Below are 22,298 nucleotides of genomic sequence, written 5' to 3'. Positions count from 1 at the left end.
ACCCGTGGCAGAGCCTAGGACGGAACAGCATCTCCTGAGTCCTGCTACAGAGAGCCTGCTGTCAAAACTGTTTAGAACGACAGCAAATCCGAGTGGGAGGGGATTCCCCACCTGCCGGAGCAGCAGAGGCAGGAGTCACCCCAGAGACCCCCTGGGACACCCTGGTCTGGTTATATCTGATATTTGTTCATACTTTTGGAACCCACAGGGGACATGTGAGCACTTGGAGAGGGCTCCTTCTGAGGCAGTAGCTGGAAGCAGACTGGAATCCCACCCTACACCTGTGGAAACCTGCAAGTCCCCTCACCTCCTGAGCCTGGGTGAAAAATAGACTCAGGAAACTGACAAGAAAACACCTGGATGGGTGTGTGTGCATGCGTGCATGCACGTGAATCACCCAGCAGGCTGTGAGCGTTCAAGGAATGCAAGGGTCCCTCACGAACACCGTCACAGTGCTCACCCTTAGCCCCTCTGGCCCCTGGCTTGGCCCAGAGGAAGCCCAAGGCCAGCCATGGGTGACATCCCACAGCCACCCATGCAGAAAGAACCCACCTCTGCCCCCCAGGGCAGGCAGGTGAGCTCCAGTGCAATAGCTTGGAGCAGCACCACTCACTCATGGGACACGGTTCAGAGCAGCTCAGTGGCACTGTCTCCCCAGAGTGACCAGAGCAGCCATGGCCCGAGCCCTGAGCTTATCAGCACTTTCAAATATCAACGCACCGAGTGGATCCTTCCCATCAATGCTGGGGGAAAGGTGGCTTGGTATTCACTTCACTGACATCCAGAAAGATTGAGTTGCTTATTCACTTGACACACATATAACAAGCACCTGCCATGTATCAGGTACCATCCGGAATAAGGTGTGCTTGGCCCTGGGGGTCCTCCTGGCCTTAAGAAGCACTGTGGTGGTTCACACACAACCTCTGAGTGAAATCCCAGTTTCACCACCATATGACTCTAGGGAGTCACTTAGCCCACCTGTACCTCAGTTTCCTTGGCTGTAAATGGAGAATACTAGTGGTATCTACCCCATAAGGTTGTTCTGAAGATTAAATGAAATGTTATGGGTCAAGACTTAGAATAGCACCAGCACATAGGAAGTGTTCAATTAATATGAAGTTTTTGGGGCACCTGGGTGGCTCAGTTGGTTAAGCATCTGCCTTTGGCTCAGGGCATGATCCTGGGGTCCTGGGATCGAGCCCCACATTGGGCTCCCTGCTCAGTGGGGAATCTGCTTCTCCCTCTCCCTCTGCCCCTTCCCCTACTTGTGCTCTCTCTGTCTCTCAATCTCTCTCAAAAAATAAATAAAATCTTTAAAAAAAATATATGAAGTTATTGTTGACCTAGGGCCCAAGCCCACATCCCTCTGACCCCACCAGCCATGCTCATAGCTCAGACTGAGGCCAGCTCAATGTCTTTGGCGTGACCCAACAACAAAGAATCAGGACATGGGCTTCACGTTTTTCCTCCGCCAACTGCCATCTCAGAGCAGCCCCTGTGCCTCTCTGAAACTTGCTTTCTCCACCCAACGGTGGGCTGCTCTCCTGCTTCCCTGGGAGGAGCACCCAGAGTCCCGAGGGTCGCTGCAGCCCCCTGCCCACACCACAGAGAGCAAGCCTCCCCCAGCAGGGCAGAGGGCTGCAGCTGAAGCAGCCACACTCTGTTCCCCGCACTGGCGACCGAGATGGCTTGTGGCTGGTGCTGGGGAAGGGCTGGGCCCCGAGCCAGCTACGGTGCTTCTTGCTTCTCAGGAGATAATCCCAACCCTCCGTGCCCACTCACCACACACACCACTGACCGGAGGACAAGAGGTCACATGGGGATGCCCGGCGGGGCACCTTCTGCCAAGACTATCAGCGCAGGTGGCCTCAAGAAAAAGAACTGGACAAGAATCCAGACAGCCTGGGTATGTTGTCAATGCCACCGATGGCTAACCGTGTGGCTCTGGGAAGACTTTCCCAGACTTCACCTCTCTGAGCCTCAGCATCTGCATCTGTGAAATGGCCCCAGCCAGGCAACCCGCTTCACAGGGTGGCTGTGATGAGCTGGTGAGAAGGTGACATGAGAGGTGGTTTAGAACCTGAAGGGTGGGGAAGAGGTGAGGGAAGAGCAGAAGGGCCATCCTTTCCAACTCTAACTACACAGTCACAGGCAGAGATTTGCCCCCCCACCCCCCCCGCCCCGGAGCAGAAAGGCAACCCCAAGCCTGGACCAGCCAGTGTGGCCCAGACGGGCCCCAGGGCTCTCAGGGGAGAGGCTGGCCCCAAGCTGCTTTCTTCTCCTGCCCACCCTGCAGGCCAAGAGAGATCAAATCCCCGGCCACAACAGGCCCCATTGAAAGCTGGTAAATCTGCCCGAGGTGTGGGGTTACGTTACCAGGCTCCCGGCCACCACTGCCGAGCGAAGGGTCAGGCTGACCTCCTTCCCTCCCCGTAGGCCCCAGTCCAGGACCTGCAGGGCCGAGCCGGGAAGTATTCCAATCACCCGCCGCATTCCCAGGCAGCAGCCTCCTCTGGGAAATCAGCGAGTGGACAGTGGGATAAAACCGTTGCAGAGGCCAGAGCCATCCCAGGCTGCCCACCAGGGACACAGGCCCCCGTCCTCAGAGTGGGGTGCGGAGCTAAGACAGGCAAGAGCCCCCAGGATAGAGTATTAGTGGGATTTTACTGTGTGCCTGGCACAGCATCCTGCACTTTACCCGTGTCCGCCTCCTTGGTCCTCACAGAAGCTCTGTGACACAGATGCTATTGTCATCTCTATTTTACAGAGGATACAACTGAGACTCCCAGAGGTTAAGGAGATTTCCCAGAAACACCAGGATTGGAACCAAGGACCAAGAACCCAGTGACTCCAAAGTCCACTTACCACAAGAGCCACCCAAGAGATGGGTCACCCAAAAACATGCCCTTTGAGTCAGGGTAGAAATACCCAAGTGTGAAGGAAAAAAGTCTCCAGGAGCCATGGCTACTATTTCCAGCTCTCTGGGGACCACCAGGAGACAGGGGAGTAGCCTTTTCTCTCTGACTCTAAAGAAGACACCAGGAATAGTTTGGGACCTACAGGGAGACATTTGGCTCTGTCCAAAGAAGTCTCAGTGGACGCCTTTTAAATATTGTGCAATCATTTATTAAAAAAAAAAAATGCAACAGGCTCCCATACCCAGCAGTAGATAAGCCCAGAGAGGCACAGAAATAAAATTAGAATTAACTTAAATGTCCAGCAGTAGGAGAATGGCTAAAACTACCGTGTATAAGAAAGAAAGAAAGAAAGAAAGAAAGAAAGAGAAGAGAAGAGAAACGAAGGAGGAAGGAATTATGATAGCTTTCTAGGTAAAACCATGACAGATTTCCTAGATCCAACATTGAGGAAAGCATTTACACAGTGATCTGTAACCCTTCATTTATTTTTTTATGTAACCCTTCATTTAAACATGTACACACGCAGACACACACACATGCGTGTTATAATAGCACATCTTCCTCTAGGTTCTGTGAGTGGATGTATAGAGAAGTATCTAGAAAGATATATACCAAAGTAATAACCGTGATGATTGACCCTGCAGAGGAGGCTGGAATATTGTAGTTATGAAGGAAGATAGTACTTAGCTTTTTAAATCATATTGGACTTCGGTACAACAAAAATGTATCTGTATATTCCTTACATAATTAAAACTTAGTAAAACAACATAAAAAAGACACAGCAGGTTGCCTTGGAACCAATGAGCTGCTGGTCCCTGGAGGTATGCAAGCATCTGCGTTTGGGTGGAGTGATTCGAAAGAATTTGAGGAACACAAAGGCAGGTGGGCTAGCTGGCCTTCCAAGCCTCAGAGCCTCAGCCTCAGAGCTTTGTCAGGGGAGTGCGGGGGGGGGGGGGGGGGGGGGGGGGGAGCCCTTAGTCTCTCTGCATCAAGAGTGGCTTTAAGGAAGCACTGAGCATCAGAGGCTGGAGGCCCTCGCCATGACCTGGGCAGAGATGCACAGACCAGTGTCTCCCTCTCCCCTTGCCCCCTGTGACTCCTAGCCCCAGCCCCTGGGTCCCAGCAGCCCCCCAAACACTGGCCAGTATGCGTGGTGTTAACCTTAGACTCCCAGGGTAGGGGCTGTGTATCTGGGAGAACCTCACACCAAGGACAAGAGTTCAGGAAGGAAGAAGAAACGCTCATAAGGCTGATGGCTCCTGTGACACTGAGCCCAAGCCATAGCCATGCCACATGGTGAGCCCAGTCCCCAATGGGGTCAGCCCCAGCCCCAGCCAGGGCCCTGGCCCCTGACAATCTAACAAGCAAAGGTCAACTAAGCTCTTACCTTACCTGGCAAGACAGCAATGTGGTCAAGAAAAGAGCTGAGATACAGGCTTGGGTCCCAGCGTCTGCCCCTGACTTCTCATAAGACCTTGACAAAATCACTGAACCCCACAGCGCCTCAACCCTCTCATCTGCAAAAATGGATGGACAGTATCTAACTACCAAGCCTGCTGTATAAATACAATGAGATATCAGCCACATTAGCCTCTTTGTGGACTCCCACAAAATGTGAGGCCCCCAACCACGCCACGGACACTGAGAAAAGGAGGCGGTCACAACGGAGTTCCCAAAGCAGCCAGATGGGCTGCAAGTCTGGGAGCCCAAGGGCAGCCAGAAAGGGGCCCGTTTCTGACCCCAGGGCGGGGATCAGGAGGCAGCATGTAGAGGGATTCTCCAGGTGGAGAGGGACCCATGGGAGGAGACAGGACTGAGCCCGAAAGAGCAGTGGAGCCTTTCCTGGCCATTGTCCTGGGCCGAGGGCCAGGGTGCTCAGGGAGGGCAGGGAGCCACTGGCAGGTGCCAAGGAAGAGTACAGTTTCTACCTGAAACTAGGGGCGGGGACCCTGGGAGCTGGGCCAGAGAGTCCTTGCCTCACCAGTAGCCAGGGAACTGGGGCAGAGGCAGGCTAAGGATCCACAAAGGGAAATTAGGAGGAGGAAGCGCAAAGCTCAGGCGCGGAGAGCCCAACACAGGCTGCAATGAGCCAAAGGGCTGGACGTGCCCCTGGGTCCTGGGCGCAGCCCTGGAGGATCCGATCTGGGACACAAAGTGGCATGGACCACACAGAACAGGCTCGGGGTGTCCTGTGATGAGAAGGGCCCTGGAGAAGCAAGGAGGTCCCACCCAGTGCTCTGAGAAAGGGCAGGCCCCAGAGCCACACGACCCCACACTGGGGAGACCCTAGGGTTATGGCAAGCACCGAGTCCAGTGTGCGGCCAGCCCAAGGCAGAGAGCCAGAGAGGTCCGAGGACTCCAGCCTGAAGCCTCCGGACACAAGCTAGGCCACTGTCAAAACCAGAGCTCTTCGGTGACTGCTGGCGCTGAAGCCAGGACCCAGCCGGGCTGCAAACGCCTCCCAACCCCATCCTGCAGGATCCCGGGCAGCTGGACTCCCCCCTGAATGGCAGCCAGACAGTCCAGCCTGCTGTGTGGGGCCCAACTGATGGGGAGCCCAGCCGATGGGGAGCTGCAGGGGGGGGAGCAGAAGGCTGGGCCACTCTGAGCAGGGGCCCCGAGGAGGAGGGTGTAGGTGGGGCTGGCAGGAGAGGCGCTTCCCACAGCTCCCTCCCCGCAGGCCGGCATTCTCCGTGGACCTGTGGCCACATGCAGGCCCAGGCACACCAGTGGCTGTTCCCAGCAGCCCCCAGCCAGGGAGGGCTGGCTTCTCTCCTCCCCAGGCCGCACCACGGCAGCAACTACCCGCCACCACGCTGTCTGCTCACCTGCGCTGGCCCGGGATGGGACACCAGCCATCCCTCGCCTCCTGGGCCAAGTGTTCGCTCCTCAGGCCACACGTGCGGGCCTCGGCCCTGACCCAATGGACGGTTCGAGGAGGAAGCTGTCCACTGCTCACCTCCTATTCAGACCCCACACCACATCACACACCAGGCCCTGTGCCGGGCCAGCCCCCACCCCCACCCCATCCTCAGATCTCCTCCTGGTCTCCTCCTGCCCACGCTCCCTGGTGTGGCTCTGGACTCCTTGGGGGCAGTCGCCCCCCCCCCCCGCCCCCGACAGCTCACAGCCCTGGCTGCATCAGGCAGGAGGATAAAGGGGCTCCGCCACGGCCAGCCAACCACACCAGATGCCAACCTGCTGACCAGGACGGCCCGGGAAGGCCTGCTGCTCGCACCCGAGAACTGCCTGCCTGTCCAGCCAGGACCAACTTGGGGGCCTCCAGGCAGAAAGCACCACCACGGGGCTGGCTGCCTCAGGAGGGACAATGACAGGCCCGCTCCCCAGCAACTTAGCCCGCAGGCACCAAGAAACAGCCGTCCTTGAAGGCTGAAGATGGAAGCAACCACCACCTGGATGGCCCTTTCGGCCACTGAGAGCACCTCCTCGGCTGTGACTTTATCCCCCACCTCAGGACCTCTGTCTCCAGAACACTCTGGTCACTTACTTCCTCTAAGTCCCGCCTCAGCCTGGCAATCAAGGCCCTCCCAGTCTGGCCCTAACCTGCTTCTCCAAGGCCATCTCCTCCACCTCTTCTCCAAACACCCGAGACCGCTTGCCCTTCCCTGAACCGCCCTATCCTCATGCTGTCTGCCTTTGCACATGCTGTTCCCAGGACCTAGACTGTCCAGCCCTCTTCCTCCACCCGGCAAACTTCTACTCTTCCTTCACGGTCCAGTGCCATGCCTCTTCCCCTGGGAAGCCTACCAGGCTCTCCCTCTCCCACCGCTGGTGGCAGAACGACTTGCTCCCCTCCCCCGCCACATCCTCCAGCAAGTAGGGCATTTCCTACCTTCAATCACAGTTAGGATCTGGGCCAGAGCTGCTCACACTATTTGTGGTAGAGATTTTTTTTTTTTTTAAGTTTTCCAATCTGTTGCCAACTGAGGCTTTTGTAAATTACAACTAAAAAATGGCTCAGTGGGCAGCCCCGGTGGCCCAGCTAAGGTGTAGCGCCGTCTTCAGCCCAGGGTGTGATCCTGGAGACCCGGGATCGAGTCCCACATCAGGCTCCCTGCACGGAGCCTGCTTCTCCCTCTGCCTGTGTCTCTGCCTCCCTCTCTCCCTGGGTCTCTCATGAATAAATAAATAAAATATTTAAAAAACAAATGGCGCAGTGATGTCAAGTTGTGATACGAGTTTTTTGACACTCTCAGCGTTGTAACTATCTCTGCTGCAGACCAGCGACACGCAGCTCACGGATGGGCGGGGGGCCGCAGACCACCCTCTCTGGGTACAGGGCTCATCAAATCATGTGTTTCTGTTTGGCCCTCCGGAGCCCAAAGGGGAACTCCACGAACGTCTCCTGACCCAAAAATGGACGGGAAGGTCCCAACAACGGAGCCACACCGGGAGGCACCTGTGCCAGGCTGTGCTGCCCATTTCTCAGGCGAGCACAGAGAGGCCGATCGGCCTGATGCCACAGCTGGCCCATGCTGTAGTTTCTCGGTACTACTCAGCGTCACAGGGGCAGGCGCTTGGAGCCTGCAAGCCTCCCAGACCACGCTCCCTCCTCCCTCCCAGCACAGCCTCCCACAGCAGTTCCCAGTACAGTGACAGTGAGGCAACCCCCAGGCAGTAGAGAAAAGCTCCGTTCTGGAGTCAGCAGACCTGGGTTCGAGTCCCAGCTCTAACCGTTCATAGCTGTGTGGCCTTGGGTAAGTCACTTCACTTCTCTGGGCCTCACTTTGTCCTCCATAAATGGAGGCTACTGACACCAGCGTGATGGGGCAGCGCACTGCTTCAGACACGGCCCGTCTACACGTACGAGGTTCGCTCAAGTTTGGCTATTCTGATGTTTTTTATTATTTATTTATTTATTCTGATGTTTTTAAAGGCCTGGATCACCCAGCCCAAAACTTGGCCCTGTATCCTCCCTTTCTGCTTCTCCTCTACCCAAGGCCCAATGTCCTTTTTTTGGGAGGAGGTAAACTCTTCCCTGGCTGCCAAGTTTGCTGATTTCCTTTGAAGATTTCACCGCCTTGAATCCCCCTGCCCCAGTCTAAGCACCCTGCCCCTGCCCTTGGGACACCTTGAGCCTCTGACCTCTTCACCTCCTCTCTAAATACCAGCCTCCCTGGCTGGTCTGGCTTCTCCTCTGGGGTACGGCTGTCCTGTACCTGTCCTGCAACAACTCCGCCCTGTTTGGGTTGGGGCACGGAAGGGCTGGGCTGTGAGGTCAGGGCCAGGCCTCAGCTTGCAAATGCCTCCCCCACCTCCACCCACCACCAGAGCACCCTCCCTCCCTGTACCTTGGGCCATGACAATGCTGAGTCCAGCCGGGCTGGGTCCCAGTCAGCCGCCCCCACGAAAGGCTCACTCCCTGCTGGGGCCGAGGGTCCGCTGGGCTGCTCCCCATGCCCCTCGGCTGTCCCAGAGCCTCCCAGGTCGGCCATCTCCATCCCATGAGCATCGGGCAGCAGGATCCCTTCCCGGCCCTCACCCCTTTCCCTTGGGGAAAGTGAGAGATAGTGGGAGAAGCCACTCTGGGAAAGCTGACACTGTGGGGGTGGTTCCATATTTACTTGCTTGGTGACGTCCATACCAGCCCAGCTCGGTGCCCAGGTCAAGCTGCTCGTCTTGTCTGCTGGTCTCACTCTGGCCCCCAACCCGGCCATGAGCCCAGGAAGGAGAAGCCCCACTGGCCACGACCCCCTCCCCACCCCTGCCCTGACACGCACATTTCCGGGGGTCTGCTCAGGGAGGGGTGAGCTGCTGCCACTGTGGACAGTCAAGCAGTGACCCCACAGCCTCTCCTTTTGGAGAGCAGGATTTGGAGACGGGGCCAAAAGTCCTGAGAATTCCCCATCCTGTTCTGACGATTGCAGGAGGATGGTGGGTGCAGAGGAAGGGTCCCAGATTTGGGGTTTAGCTTGGTCACCCCCTAAACGGTACAACCTCCACCATACGGCTTCCCCTCTGTGGGCCTCCGTTTTCTCAGCTCTAAGATGGGAGACATGAGCACCGGGCTGCCAGCCTCACGGGCTATAGACAAGGGATCTGGGAAAAGGTGAAGTTGGGAAGAGTCCCTGTTGGCCTTATGGGTCGAGTTGGGGAGGTTGGAGAGAGTGGTGGAAAGGAAAGCCCTAGAAGGCTCTGAAGGCTCCAGAGGCCCAGGTGTGCCTTTGCATGCAGGGTCTCCACCCCTGGGCACCCACTGGGGACCTGAGGCTGATGCTGGGGAGCAGGAGAGTCAGCAGCCTTCTGCCGTGATCCCCTTTCCACTTCTCCCTCACCTCACCCTGTGTCATTTCTTTGGAGACCCTTGGTCTGTCCCAGTGTGCTTGCAAGTTCTCACCCATGAGGTTCCCAGGTGGGGAGAGGGGCCTGGAACCAGCTGTGTAAACTGAGGGCTTATAAATCAAATCCCACATTTACAGCACCCAGGAAACCTGCTGGGAATTGTTACAGGACACAGGTAGGCGACCCCTAAAGCTTCTTTTATAAATGTGGGTTTCTCAGAGTGATTGGAAAGATTAGATTATAGCTGTGTGATCTAGAGCTAGTCACTCAACCTCTCTGAACTTGACTGAGCTTCCTCATCCACAAATGGAGGTCGAAGACGCCTCATGGGGCACAATATGTGTTCCTCTTAAATTTGGTCATGAGAACAGGGAGGAAAAAAATGTCTTCCAAAGAATGTAGCACAGGACTGATATGACTGTCTCCATTTCTAGAAAGGGAAACTGAACTCCTTGACCTTCTCCAAGCCTTCTGCGTGCCCATGCCTTTGCGCAAGCCATACCCCACACCAGAATGCCTCTCCCTTCTTTGCTGTCTGTTCACCCTTCAAAAGCCAGATCAAAGGCCGCCTCCTCCTCCAGGAAGCTTTCCCTGACTTAGAGTCAGTGGCCATCTGCCTTGCACCCATCTGCTAGAATCTGTAATTGTCTAGTTAACTGCTCACTTCCCACGTTGGTCCTTGAGTTCTGTAGGGGCAAAAACTGGATTTGACATACACCTCCGAGCCCAGCACAGTGTGCCCCGACCTCCTGATGAAGGCGGGGAGGGCTGAAAGATGCCCCAGGCCTCCCCTCTTACAGAACCTCAGCCAGGGACGCTACCACGAGTGCGGCTGCACCGCGTGAACATCGGGCTTTCCAACACAGATACAAATCTGCAATAGGAAACAGGCTTTTTAAAAATAACAGCATATTTTTCTTTTTTCTTCATTGTTTTTTTTCTTTCTGCACGGCTTATTTTTCCGGCACAGCCCCTGGGCCAGCTGCAGGGAAGCCTCTCCTAGGCCCCACTCTGAGACCATGGGGCTCCAGGGCCTCCAAGAACTCTCAGGCCCCAGCAGGGGTGGAGATGCACCAGATGGTTCTAGACTGGCCCTGGCACCAAGGCCACCAACGAGCTCTGAGCCAGCAACCCACTCGCACAAACCCCAATGTTAGGTGGGTGTTACCTCCTAGAAACATATTCCCCAAGAAGGGTTTTATAACCCCATGTGGCATTTCCAAAGGCAGGTCTGGGGTTCCCTGCTCTCATTCTAAGAGGGCATCCCTAAGGAGGTGGCATCAGAGTGCCAGGGTTCCAATCCTGGCCATACCACTGTGCAACCCTGGATCCTTTAGTCCAGCTCCTGAGGCCTATTTACCCATCTGTGAAATGAAAATAACAATATATACCTTGTGGAGTTGTTTCCTGCATAGAGACATGCTCAGGACCATACGTGGCACACATTTAGCCCTCAATAAACATTTGCTGCCTTCATCATCATTATCTTCGCCATCCCTGGATCTCCTATTCTGTGGCTCCTTCACTGAATCATATACTCTCCAGATCACCAGAAGCCTCAGGGTTTGTTAAATCTCACCCTCTTGCCCTCTTGGAAGGTCCTCTCCTATCTCCCAGCAACATGGTCCTTCTGGAGCACGGACACCTGTAAGGATGGGGAGCGTAACACCTGTACTCTACAGGCCAGTTTGCCCGCCAGGGCTGATGCCTCCTTCCCTGCCCTGACACCCGGGAAACAGCATTCATCTATTCTGTCCTTTGCCCCCCAAATACAGCGAACCCGCAGTCAGTGCTCAGGAATTCTTTGGAAGAGCAAGTCTTGTGTGCAGATACTGGAAATACAGCAGCACACACAAGCCAACCCAGGCCCTGTACCCGCAGAGCTCCTGGTGTGATGAAAGGGGGAGACCACCGTCAATAATCATATCCACAACTGTAAAATCACTACAAAGACGAGTGCTGCAAAGGAGAGGGACGTGGGGCCATGAAAAGCTGTAATGGAGTGTTTGATCTAATTAGGGGGGCTTCCTTGAAGAGGTGATGTGGAAGCTGAAAGATGAAGGATGAGGAAGCCGAAGCAGGGGGGATTGCGGGGCATGGTCAGGGCCTAGGGGAACAACATGAGGAAAGCACCATGTCAGATGGGACACGGCAAATGGAATTATGCAAAACAGTGTCCCCACGGGGTCTGGAGGGCAGCCCCAGTTTTTCTGTCTTTCTCCTAACAGCAATGGGAGTCCCCGAAGGTTTTTCAGGCAGGGGTTGATAGATTCACATCTGTTTGTCAAAAGGGTCACCATGGCTGCTAAGGATGAGCCTTCCCGAGTCCCTGTGTGTGTACTTGTCTCTGCCCGGAATGCTCCTCCAGTCCTTGTACCAGTCAGGTGAGGCCAGGTTATGCTGTGGTAACAAACAACCCCCAAATCTCAGTGGTTGAAACAGCAAAAGTTGAAATATCACTAGAGCTGCACGTCCATTGTGGGGCACCAGGGGGCTCCATCCCACGCGGTGACACAGGGACCCAGGCTAGCAAAAACAGCCACCATCCCACTGACCGCTAGTTGCCACACCACAGGAAAAGAACACTCTGGAGGGTCTTGCGCCAGCCACTAAGTGCTTTGGCCCAGAGTGATTTGTGTCCCTGTAGCTCACAACTCACAGGCCCACAACATGGCCCCACCCAAGTACAAGGGCACCTAGATCCAATCCTACCCTGTGCCTGGGTGAGCTGGAAATGTCTAAGGATAGGTTAAAGGACCATCGGACGGACACTCTCCCACTCCGCCTCACCCTTTGCTAGCCTTAACTCATTCATTAGGTGGCGACTGTTTCAGTATTCCAGAAGGAAGGCCGGTACAGGCAGGAAAGAATAAGACAGGGAGTGCAGCGAGATCCAGAAGAGGGTACGAGATGAGGCCAAGGAAGCGGCCGGGGCCAGATCACTCCAGGGCTTTTAGATCAGGGTGGCATTCTGGTTCTTTATCCCAAAAGCGACTGGGAAGACTTGTTGGTGTTTTAAGTGAGAAATATGAGTCCTGATGTGATCTCTTTTGGAACAGATCACTCTGTGATGTGGAGACTGGCACGGAGGAGAGGCTACAGGTGGACAGTTAGAGGAGATTCTGAATGTTGTCCTGGAGGAGAGCTAGGAGGCAAGGGACAGCCTTGGATGCCATGTATTGGTCATGACAACGATATAGCCAAGAGGACAGGCCAAGGAGGCAGCTGTAGAAGCACGTATGACTTGTGACTCCTAGTCCAGTGGTCTTTACTTCCTTCATACTTGCCGGTGACCTAGAACCAGGGAAACCCTGCTTCCCCATCCAAGTCCCTGTGAGGAAAGACTCAGATAATTGAAGTCATACTCAACACCAAGAACACATTTATGCAACACAGGAATCCAAGGGGCCTAGAGGACAGAACTCTAACTCATGCCAACATGGTATCTGAGTGATGGTTGTAGTAGCTGATCAGGGCTCTTGGGACAAGGGAGGGGAGCCCTCATGTTGGAGAATGTCATTAGGGAAGAGAACTAGCTCCTGCCCCAGCTGCTCCTTGGAGGCCCTGTCAGTTTGGAATCGGACGGTCCCGGGTGGGGCCCGGCAGGCAATTCTGATATTCCCCGGGGGATAGCATGTTCCCAATAATCCCAGACAGACAACAGTTCTCAAATCATGTGTGGAGCATGCACCAGGCATTTTCTCTCTATCGCTTTTAATCTCACAACTGCCTTGCCAGACAGACTGTGTTGGTCCCATTTTCGGGATGGACAAGCAAGGTTCAGAGAGGTCAAAGATAATTGTGCCAAACCCAAAGCCATGCAGGTATGCAGTAGAGGGGAAAGGACTCCAGTAGAGAAACCCCTCAGTAAACTAAACTGACCAGCTCGGGCTCTTCCCAGCAGGTGTTCAGACCCGTGCCCACACAGCACTCTGCCCACCTGTCAGAGAGCTGGTGGGTGAAGACCATGCCCCTGTCTCACAGGTAGGGAGACCACAGCCTGTTCCAGACTCCAGCCAGTGGACCTCACACCCCCAACACCTCCCTTCCTCTCAAGGGTCCTATGGTCAAAGGCAAGCTTGGGTGTCCAAGGCATCAGGCTCGGTGGAAAATTCTTTTGCCCCAGCCCAGACCAAAAAACCCCTAAGTTTATCGGGTTTCCAGGCATCGAGCGCAATCTCTCATTATTGCCTCCTGTCCCTGAGCACAAAGAACTGGGTGTGTATCCTCTGAGCCACTCTAAATTATATACCACAGCCTCTCTCCACACGAAGCAAACGTCTAAGAAGAGAGATTTAACATCTTTCCCCTTCTAAGTCCCGGCCCAACCCAGGGGTCAAGCCCCTATGGCCCAACCCCGTCCAAGACACAGTGCAACTTTCCAGCCAGCATCGCCCAACGCTCCGGGAACGTGTATTCTCCTAGCAGCGACTTGCCTTAAGGGCGAGCTGGCCTTGACCGGAGAAAGGTCACTGGCCGCTAAGTTTCTGCAGTTTCTGCAGGCGAGAGCACCTTGGGGACGGCGAGTGGGGGAGGGAGGCCACACTCCGGGGAGTCGACACCGCAACTAAGACTTAAAATACATCAAAGAGCCGGCCTCCGGCCCCGCCGCGTTTCGCGGGAAACCGAGGGCTGCGCCGGCAGCGGCCCCGCCGCCTCCCGAAGGGCCCGAGCCCCCCACGCCCGCCGCGGGCGCCGAGCCGAAGGCGCCCCGAGAACTAGGCCAGCGGCCGCCCCGCGCCCTCGCGCCCTCCCGCCCTCGCGCCCCGCCCCGCCCGTGTCACCGCGTTCTCATTCCGAACGCCCGGCCCGGGCCGCCGCTCCCATTGGTCGGCGGCCACGTCCGTCAGCGGGCGGGACGCCGGCGCAGAGAAAAGGCTACATTGTAACAAGGCGAGCGAGCGAGGAGCCAGCGGGGAGGAAGGAGGCGGAGGGGCGGCCCCCGAGTCCCGCAGCGGCGGCGGCGGCGGCGGCGGCGGCGGCAGCTACCTGCCGAGGGTTAACCCACCTCCGGGCCGGGACGAGCCGCCCCCCCCACCCCCGGGCCCCCCGCGCCCGCGCCGCCCGCGCCGCCCGCGCCGGGCCCCCGGCCGCCCGCGCCCCCCGCAGCCGCTCGCAGCCCCTGCACCGGCGGCCCCCGCGCTCGCTGGCAAACTGCCGAGCGCTTTCCGAAGCCATTTTCAATGGCCACATTGGCTACCGGGGCTGACTCACCTTCCCGGGAATGCTGCGGCAGCCGCGGGGCCCGGGCGGCGCGGGCGGCCCGGCGGGCGGCTCGGCGGAGGCGGCGCGGCCCCGGCTGGCGGCCCCCGCGGCGGGAGCGGCCGCGCTGCGGGCGCGCTGGTCCCCGGCGAGGCAAAGTTTCAGCGCCAGCCTCGGCGCGGCGGCGGCGGCGGCGACTCGCTGCTGCTCTCCTCCCCTGCTTTGACCACCATCTTATTAGTACAGGAAATGACATGGAAAACGGAAGAAAGCGGCGTTTGGGGCAGACGCGGACCCCCCAATTCAGGGGCCGGAGCCGGGACTCAGCAGCCGCGTCCCAACCCGGCCCCGGAGAGAAGTCCCGGGGCCCCCCTCGGCCCCCGCCCCGCGCGCTGGCCCGGAGGGGGGAACCTGGCTCCTCGAACCCACACGGAGGCGGCGAGTTTTATAATCTAGCCCGCGGAGAAACCGAGAGAAAAAAATAATAAAATAAATGAAAAAAGAAAAGGTTAAAAGAACTTTCGAACTGGGACACTTTTTTTCTTTCTTTCTTTTTTTTTTTTTTGATTGGTTGGAATTAAAAGTTCTAGAATTTTAAGAAGTCATTCCGTGGGGGGGCGGGGGGGCTCCCCGGCTCTCCTGGCCCCGAGGCTGCCCGCGCTGAACAGGATGGTCCCGGGGAATGAAGGCGTTGATAATTTTAACCCTTTCGGGACACCCCGCCCAGCGCAGCGGGCCCCCGCCGGGTCCCTTTTAACCCTTTGAATGCCCAGCAGTTTGCAGACGCGAACTAAAGTTGTAAAGCGGGAGACCCGCTGTGAGCCCAGGGTATGGAAGGGACTGGGGGGGGGGGGGTTCGCTCGAAATGTTAACCGTTTCGGTGGGGCTGCGGTTTCCAGTGGGAAAGCTCATTCGCACGTGAGCTTCACATCGAAATTCGTTGGAGGCTTTGAGATTCTGAGAATCGGGCCCGGCTGGTCCCCCCCGGCCGACTTGGGAAAGACGTTTGTTGAAGCCGCGCGCGGTGGCTCGGTTCCTCAGTTTCTCCATCTGTGAATGGGACTCAGTGTCACGGAGACACCAGGTAGCCAGGGAAAGGTGGGGCGGAACGTTCACAGACACAAAAGTGTTGGGGAGGCGGAGACGCTGCCTTCGGCGCCCACGAAGCCGGAGGGGTGGCGATGGGGGCAGAGGACACCGCGGGATGGCGTAACCAGGACAACCATTCCCAAAATAACCCCGTGCTCCTGGCATTGTCTGCAAGGCTGGTTGGTGGCGGAACGGCAAGGTCTCCTGCCCCGGGAGGCTGTGCGACGCCGGCTGGAACTCGGGAGCCTAACCGCACCCCACCCCCCGCGCGCCCCCAGTCGGAGGTGCTTGGAGGGGTTCGGTCCCACGAAGGCGCCGAGGTGGGGCGCTGCCCAGTGAGGGCGCCCCCTCCCCGCCCCCTCAAAAAATCCATCGCAGCCCTTGCAAGAGCTGGCACAGGCGGCCTCCGCTGGGTACCACCCCAGGGAGGCCTCCTCCCGGGGGAATGAGGTTCCCACTCAAGCTCGCTGCTGGCTGGGAGCCTGGCCCTAAGATGGGCGTCCACGGTCAGGTCCCGGAGTCTGGATGTTGGGGATGGGGGTGGGGTGTGCAAAAAACTTTAGGCACCACATCATCCTTCCCCCCCCCCCCTTAACTTTGACATCAAAAACACAGCTTCTTGGGATCCAATGGCTGTTTCTAGCTGTGTGATCTTGAGTAAGTGACTTCCCTCTCTGAGCCTCAGGTCCCTCCTCTGCAAAGGGAGGCACCGGAATTGCCCTTGCTGCCTGCGGGCTCTGTGTGAGGGGCCATGAGAGGGTATTTAAGGGGCCCATCCAACACCAAGCTGCTCATAGTAGATGCTCAAGTAACAGTAGCGAATGCCACCATCATATGACATTCAATACAAATATAAAAGTTCCCGGAGTGTATATCTGTTCCACACCAGGCAGGGTATTGGGTACAGGGGAGTACCAAGATAGCGAAGCGGGTCCTTCAAGGAGGTCTCCATCTGGCCAGGAGATGGAGGTCTCACAGCTAACTGGAAACAGTTCCGTGGTGAACGCACACCCAGCTTCCCTAAGCATTATCCTGGAGGCCAAGTGCTTAGGCAGGGGAAGAGCACTGAGGAAGGAGCCGTTCATTCCCCTTGAGGAGCAGGGTCGGCCAGAGAAGTGATGTCAGAGGCATGCCTTTCGAGGGACCTGGAATTCCCAGCAGCAGTAGGGTGGCATTTCCAGAAGGTGAATAGCACAAGCAGAGACCCAGAGGCGGTGAAGTGCCCACGGTGTCTGACATGTGGTCCTCTGTGACCAGAGTAGAGAGTGGGTGGTGGGCAGAGGAACTGCAGATGAGGCCAGAAAGCCAAAAAAAAAAAAAAAAAAAAAAAAAGGTCTGTAAGAGAATGAGCTGGTAAGTGAGGCAAGGAGGGAATTTTATCTTGTGGTGCCAGTTTTCTATTTAAATCTGTCCAGCCATTTGGCCCAATCTGGCTTCCCTTTGCCAGGAATACTTAGTCCCAAGGCTGCATCTGTGAAGTGGAACCTAGAGCGTTGCAGGCTGGGGAGCTGATGCTTCAAGTGTCATACTCGGAGAGCGTAGCCCCCTGCCCAGACCATGTAACCTGGAGCTCAGACTCTTCCTATGTGGGCTCTAGTTTCTTTCTGCAGGGCATGAAGAGTTTGGACCAGGGGTCCCACAAAAAGTTCTGCCGGCAAGAAGTTGCCCCATAGAGACATAATCAAGACCAATGCACAGGAAGGAATCTGAAACAAAGCTGAGATAGTTGCTGGAACCATCTCCCAAGGGAACCCATGGCAACTCAAGGGTTGGCGCAGGTGCTCTGGATGAGTGTGGGCAGAAAGTGGCTCTGGGGTCTGAAGGTAATTGCCACAGACAAGTGGTGTTCACACGTGGTGTGAACAAGGCAGATCTTGTGAAGCTGGGCCTCAGCTTCCCTCTGTGGCTGAGTTGGGCCTGAAACAAAGAAACAGGGGTAGGGTGGGAGCTTCACCTGAATTCCCTGAAACCAGCAGAGGAGGGAGAGAAAGAGATTGAAGTGAAGGGAACACTGCACACACTTTTGGGACATTTCCATTTGACCCAACAATCCAAGGCAGATCTGATCATCACTATTTTTACAGACAGGAAAACCATGCTCAGAGAGGTTAAGAAAATTGCCCAAGGCCACACAGCTAGTTCGAGGTAGGATAAGATTCAAACCTGGGTCTGCTTGACTCCGTTGCTCAATGCCTTCCACTCTTGGACACTTCTCATTCATTGTCCTTTCCCATAATGCAGCTTTTCAACCTAATGGTTGGTAAAAATAGTTCCCAAATTTCTCTCTTGGGTCTATCGCACAAAAAGAAGTGACCAGAACTTTGTGATGTGAAGGCAGGTAGGTACCCCATGACCTCCCCTCGCAAAATATGTATAACAAGCTGAGACTGAGATCCTCTAAGTGAACCAAGTTCAGCTCTTGGGAAAGAAAAGCTAATCTGAGACTTTCCTTACCCACTGCTAATAATGATACTGCAAAATATACATCCAGTGATACTAGCTAGCTAAATGCCCCCTGGATCATTAGCGATTCACTTCCACATTTGCTATAAAACAAGGATGTTGTTCATGGCATATACTGATAATCCCTTCTAAGCCCTCAAGGGAGAAATTTCATTCAGATTTAGTGCCTGGAAAAATCAAAACCTGAAAATCAACTGCATTTCACCCTTGGAACTGGCAAGCATGTCCTTTGCTAATAAGAAGAGCTCCATAACTGATCAGGTTTCCCTTTTTGCACTGGCTGCCAGGAAGCTCAGAGCCAAACTCCACCCCTCTTCCCAACAACTTTGGCTGTTGCTTCCTCCTCATTCACTCTTTCCCACTTCTAATCCAACTGACTCAGCTTTATTTCGTCTGTCCTCTATTAAAGATGCGCCCCCCTCCATTTTAATTGCAAGAAATCAACATTTAAAATAAATCTGCGTCTGGAAGAGTTTCTCAAGGGACCAGCATTCCACGGGCCTCGTGTTAAGCCAGGCACGGTCCTCTTCTGGTCTGGTCTTGTCCATTTGCCCAACAGCTGAGGGATCCCTCTCTTGGAAGGAAGGAGGGACTGGCTTAAGACCAAGGGATTCCTCGCCCAGCTGCTGATGGTGGCTAAGACCTAATGCCCTGGGTCAGATGAGCATTGCTATTTTTTGCTCAACTGACAAACAGCTTGCCTCTCTCCTGCCAGCTCCCCAGGAAGCCCAAACCGCTATCCCCTACCTATTCCCTCCCCGAAAGTAGCCCCCATTATTTCCTCCTGTCACGACATGGCAGGAAACAGACCCCTCTTTTCTGCAGAAGCCAGCACCACTCACAACTGCTTAGGAAGCCTCCAGGTGATTGGGGTGGAGGTGGGGCTTCGTGGGGTGGCGGCAAAGGAGCCACTTCACCCCCTCAGGACTGGGAAGGCCACGCGGAGCAGAGGGGTCTGGACAGATGAAGGGACCAGGCCCACCAAGAGCTGAGAAGAGTTGCCCATGCAGGGGTCCGAAGCAGGACCTTGCCGAGGTGGCAGCAGGTCAGTGTGCCCAGAATGTGGCCTGGGTGGGGGTGGGGGGCACATAGGGAGGGAGATGAGTGGGGAAGGGCAGGGATGTGGACCATGCTTTCCCACAGTGTGGATTGATTTGAGGCACAGAAACCACTGGCAACCTTCAAGCCAGGGAGACGTGGGAACGGGTTTGTGTTTCACACAATCACCTAGGCTGCCATGTGACGACTGACATCTACGGAGTGCCAGGTGACAAGGTTGGCATCTCGTTTAATCCACCCCTCCTTAGAGAGGAGGCTGATGTGGACGCGTCTCTCTTTTTCTGGTTGCCCATCTGACGTCCCTTCCAGGGACTGGGGAACTACCCACCTTCCGGGGCTCGGTGGGGAGGCAGGGTGTGCCCTCCGCTGTGCCCACTGGAGAAGCTCAAAACACCCAAACTCCCTTTCCCGGTGCTGTGGGTGAAATGTCTGTGCCCCCCTCCTTGGTTCATATGTTGAAACCTAATCCCCAATGTGCTGGTATCAGGATGTGGGGCCTCTGGGAGGTGGTTAGGTCCTGAGGGTGGGGCTCCCCCCCGAATGGGACCAGCGCCCATCCAAAGGAGGCTCCAGAGAGATCCCCCGCCCCGTGCACCATGTGAGGGGATGGATGGAAGATGGTCATCTTTGAACCAGGAAGTGGGTTCTCACCAGATGCCACCCAATCCTGGACTTCTGCCTCCAGAGCTGTGAGAGATAATTTTCTTTTTTTCTTTTTTCTTTTTTTTTTTTTTTTTGAGAGATAATTTTCTGATGTTTGTAACCCACAGCGCCTTGGGAGACCGGTAAAAGCAGAAAAAGCAGATAAGGGGGAGACTTTGAACTGAGGGCTAGCTGTGGAGCCTTGTTCCCAAATTCGAGAATCTGGGCAAATCCCTGCATCTCAGGGGACTTCTTCTGTACCCTCTATCTATCCCTAAGTCTCTGTCTCCTCATCCCTAAATTGGGTTGGGAATGTTGCATTCAATCATCAACTGATAAAAGATGTTCCCGGTATTGCTCTTTTCTTCTAGTGCACTAGGGAACGGGAAGGAAGGAGAGGTGGAGACTGAGGTCTTGAGAGGCTGTTCTCCAGTCCCTGCCAACTCTAGGATAAGACTCCTGAATGCCACACATTCCTAAACCTGCAGGACCCCATGGAGATGGGGGAGCAGATTCAAGACTGCTGGGTGCAACCACAGCCAGACAGATTTCAGCCGAGGCCAAAGCAGGAGGGGAGAACTGCCAAAGAAATGGAACCACTCCCACAGCCAAAGGGTGCAAATAGTGAGTTTCCCGCCACTGGAGGTATGTAAGTCAGGGCTGGGGCTCTTGTGGAGAGAATTTATGCCCAGGTCAGGTCTCAGGTTTAATGAGTTCCAAAGTGCCCACCATAGGGGAATATGGGAATTATTCTCCATTCTAGGCAAGTGCAGGCACGTTGCTTGGTCGTAGGTACTGTCGTGAAGACAGCTCCAGGCCAGGAGTCAAGAGATGTGGGTTCTGGTCCTCCTCCTGCTATCTGGCTGCTGGGGGACTAGAGCTGGGTCCTACATCTGCTCCGAGCCTCAGTGGAGCAGTCTGTGAAATGAAAGACCAGCTTTCACATGCCGGTCCATGGAGACACCTCTGCCAGAGAAGAACTTCTCCCTGATTGTGGAGGAGACGAAAACCATAAGGTAATGTAGATAATTTCTTTTTTTTTTTTAATTTTTATTTATTATTTATGATAGTCACACAGAGAGAGAGAGAGAGAGAGAGAGAGGCAGAGACACAGGCAGAGGGAGAAGCAGGCTCCATGCCCCGGGAGCCCGACGTGGTATTCGATCCTGGGTCTCCAGGATCGCGCCCTGGGCCAAAGGCAGGCACCACACTGCTGCGCCACCCAGGGATCCCTGTAGATCATTTCTTAAAGCAAATCTATTCAACTACAAGGATCTTATATTTGCGATTATGCATTCCCTATTATTTTGGTGTTAATGTTTTTCCCTTTATGAACTGATCGTAATCTCACATGCAAATGATGGAGGTAGCTTCGTGGGTTTTTTTTTTCCCCCAGTGACCCTACTTGGCAAAATAAAAAGTGATCAAACATATAGCAATTAGTTTCCTCAATTTTTTGGAATGTCTACTAATACATGAAATTAAGAAATGCGAGAATCAGTAGAGTAGATAACTGCAAATAACCTTCAACATAGTTTTTCCTCTTTCCCTCTCTTCTTTCATGGACTCACTCATCCACCCATCCGTTCCTAAAACATTAAGACCTACTGCACACCGGATAGTACCCAAGAGAGCCACTTGTCACATGAAGCTCACAGGGACCCAGGCAAGACGAACATAAAGACACACAAACAAATGGATATTTAGGTTGGTTCATATTCTTCTCTTGTAAACATGCTGCAGTAAATGTCCTTACATGTCTATTTTGTGTGCATCTCTCATTATTCCCTTGGAATAAGTTCCAGAAGTGGAGTTTTAGGGTCAAAGCGTATGCCCAGCTGTACATTCTGAAGCAATTTTGCCAAACTACCCTCCGAAGATTGAACCAGTGTCAGTTCTCCTTGACTCAGGATGAGGGGGCTGGTTTCTCTACACCCTGAAATGTCACCAATATGCTTAATCTTCAAGAGTTTGATGCGCAAGTGATATGCTCCATTGTTGTTTTAAGGGACATGATTTCGTTAGCAAAATGAGCATATTTTTACATGTTTACAAATCTCTTGGACTTTTGTGAATTGCTTGATCATATCCTTTGTCTATTTTAAATTCGTAACCTTGTGTCTTTTTATTGATTTATAAATGTAGTTTGCGTATTAAGGATAGCAAAAACCTTTGTTTGAAATATATAATGCAACTTATTTTCCCAGTTCAGAAAATTTTTGTAAGCTTATTTATGATGTTCTTCACTATATGGAAATTCAAATGTTTTGTTTTTCCTTTTGTTTATGGCTTCGTGGGCATAGTTAGAAAGACCTTCTCCTGAAGGAAACTGTAAAGACATTGTCCTCAATTTTCTTCTAATTTACTTTTAATATTCTGTGTAAATATTCGACCCATCTGGAATTTATTTTGGCGCAGCTCACACTTGCCTCCAAATTCTTAAATTTTGTGCTTATATTGCTAGCTGTTGATGGATCAATTTTAGACATTATCTGTTGGTTTTTCTGACATGGTAGATGCGAGTCTTTAGTTCATTCACTACTTTAAATTCATTTTCTTTTCCCTGATGCCCGCCACCTACCACTGCCACAGGCTCAATTTGGTCAAATCTCAGTGTTGGGT

At 54.4% G+C, this 22,298-nt stretch overlaps 1 protein-coding gene and 1 long non-coding RNA gene across 8 annotated transcripts in view; one reads left to right on the top strand and one right to left on the bottom strand.

Annotated features, from left to right (window-relative positions):
• PRDM11 (PR/SET domain 11) overlaps positions 1–14,852 on the bottom strand; it is a 94,421-nt gene extending 79,569 nt beyond the window's left edge. The window contains exon 1 of one of the 4 annotated variants that reach the window (XM_072790530.1): positions 14,436–14,852. Coding sequence is in view for 3 of the 4 variants with exons in the window: in XM_072790528.1 (XP_072646629.1) it covers positions 8,231–8,521 (291 nt within the window). In the remaining variant the exon portion in view is untranslated. Of the gene's footprint in view, positions 1–8,230; positions 8,584–14,435 lie in introns of those variants that run through there. The other 3 variants (XM_072790528.1, XM_072790531.1, XM_072790532.1) reach the window with 3 other exon arrangements.
• A 196-nt stretch (positions 14,853–15,048) lies between these two features.
• LOC140612671 (uncharacterized) lies at positions 15,049–21,702 on the top strand. Of its 4 annotated transcripts, none has more exons than XR_012013811.1 (4): positions 15,049–15,251; positions 18,901–19,020; positions 20,048–20,692; positions 21,279–21,702. It is a non-coding gene; the product is annotated as an uncharacterized lncRNA (long non-coding RNA). The 4 variants fall into 4 exon arrangements; XR_012013809.1 differs by having other exon boundaries at positions 19,119–20,692; XR_012013810.1 differs by lacking the exon at positions 15,049–15,251 and having other exon boundaries at positions 16,870–19,020; positions 19,119–20,300; positions 20,469–20,692.
• The last annotated feature ends 596 nt before the right edge of the window (positions 21,703–22,298 follow it).

The sequence above is a fragment of the Canis lupus genome, chromosome 21 (assembly GCF_048164855.1).
Source record: "Canis lupus baileyi chromosome 21, mCanLup2.hap1, whole genome shotgun sequence".
In the NCBI taxonomy this organism is placed as follows: domain Eukaryota; kingdom Metazoa; phylum Chordata; class Mammalia; order Carnivora; family Canidae; genus Canis; species Canis lupus.
Note: the sequence above shows the minus strand (reverse complement) of the source record. Positions and strands in the feature narration are given on the sequence as shown.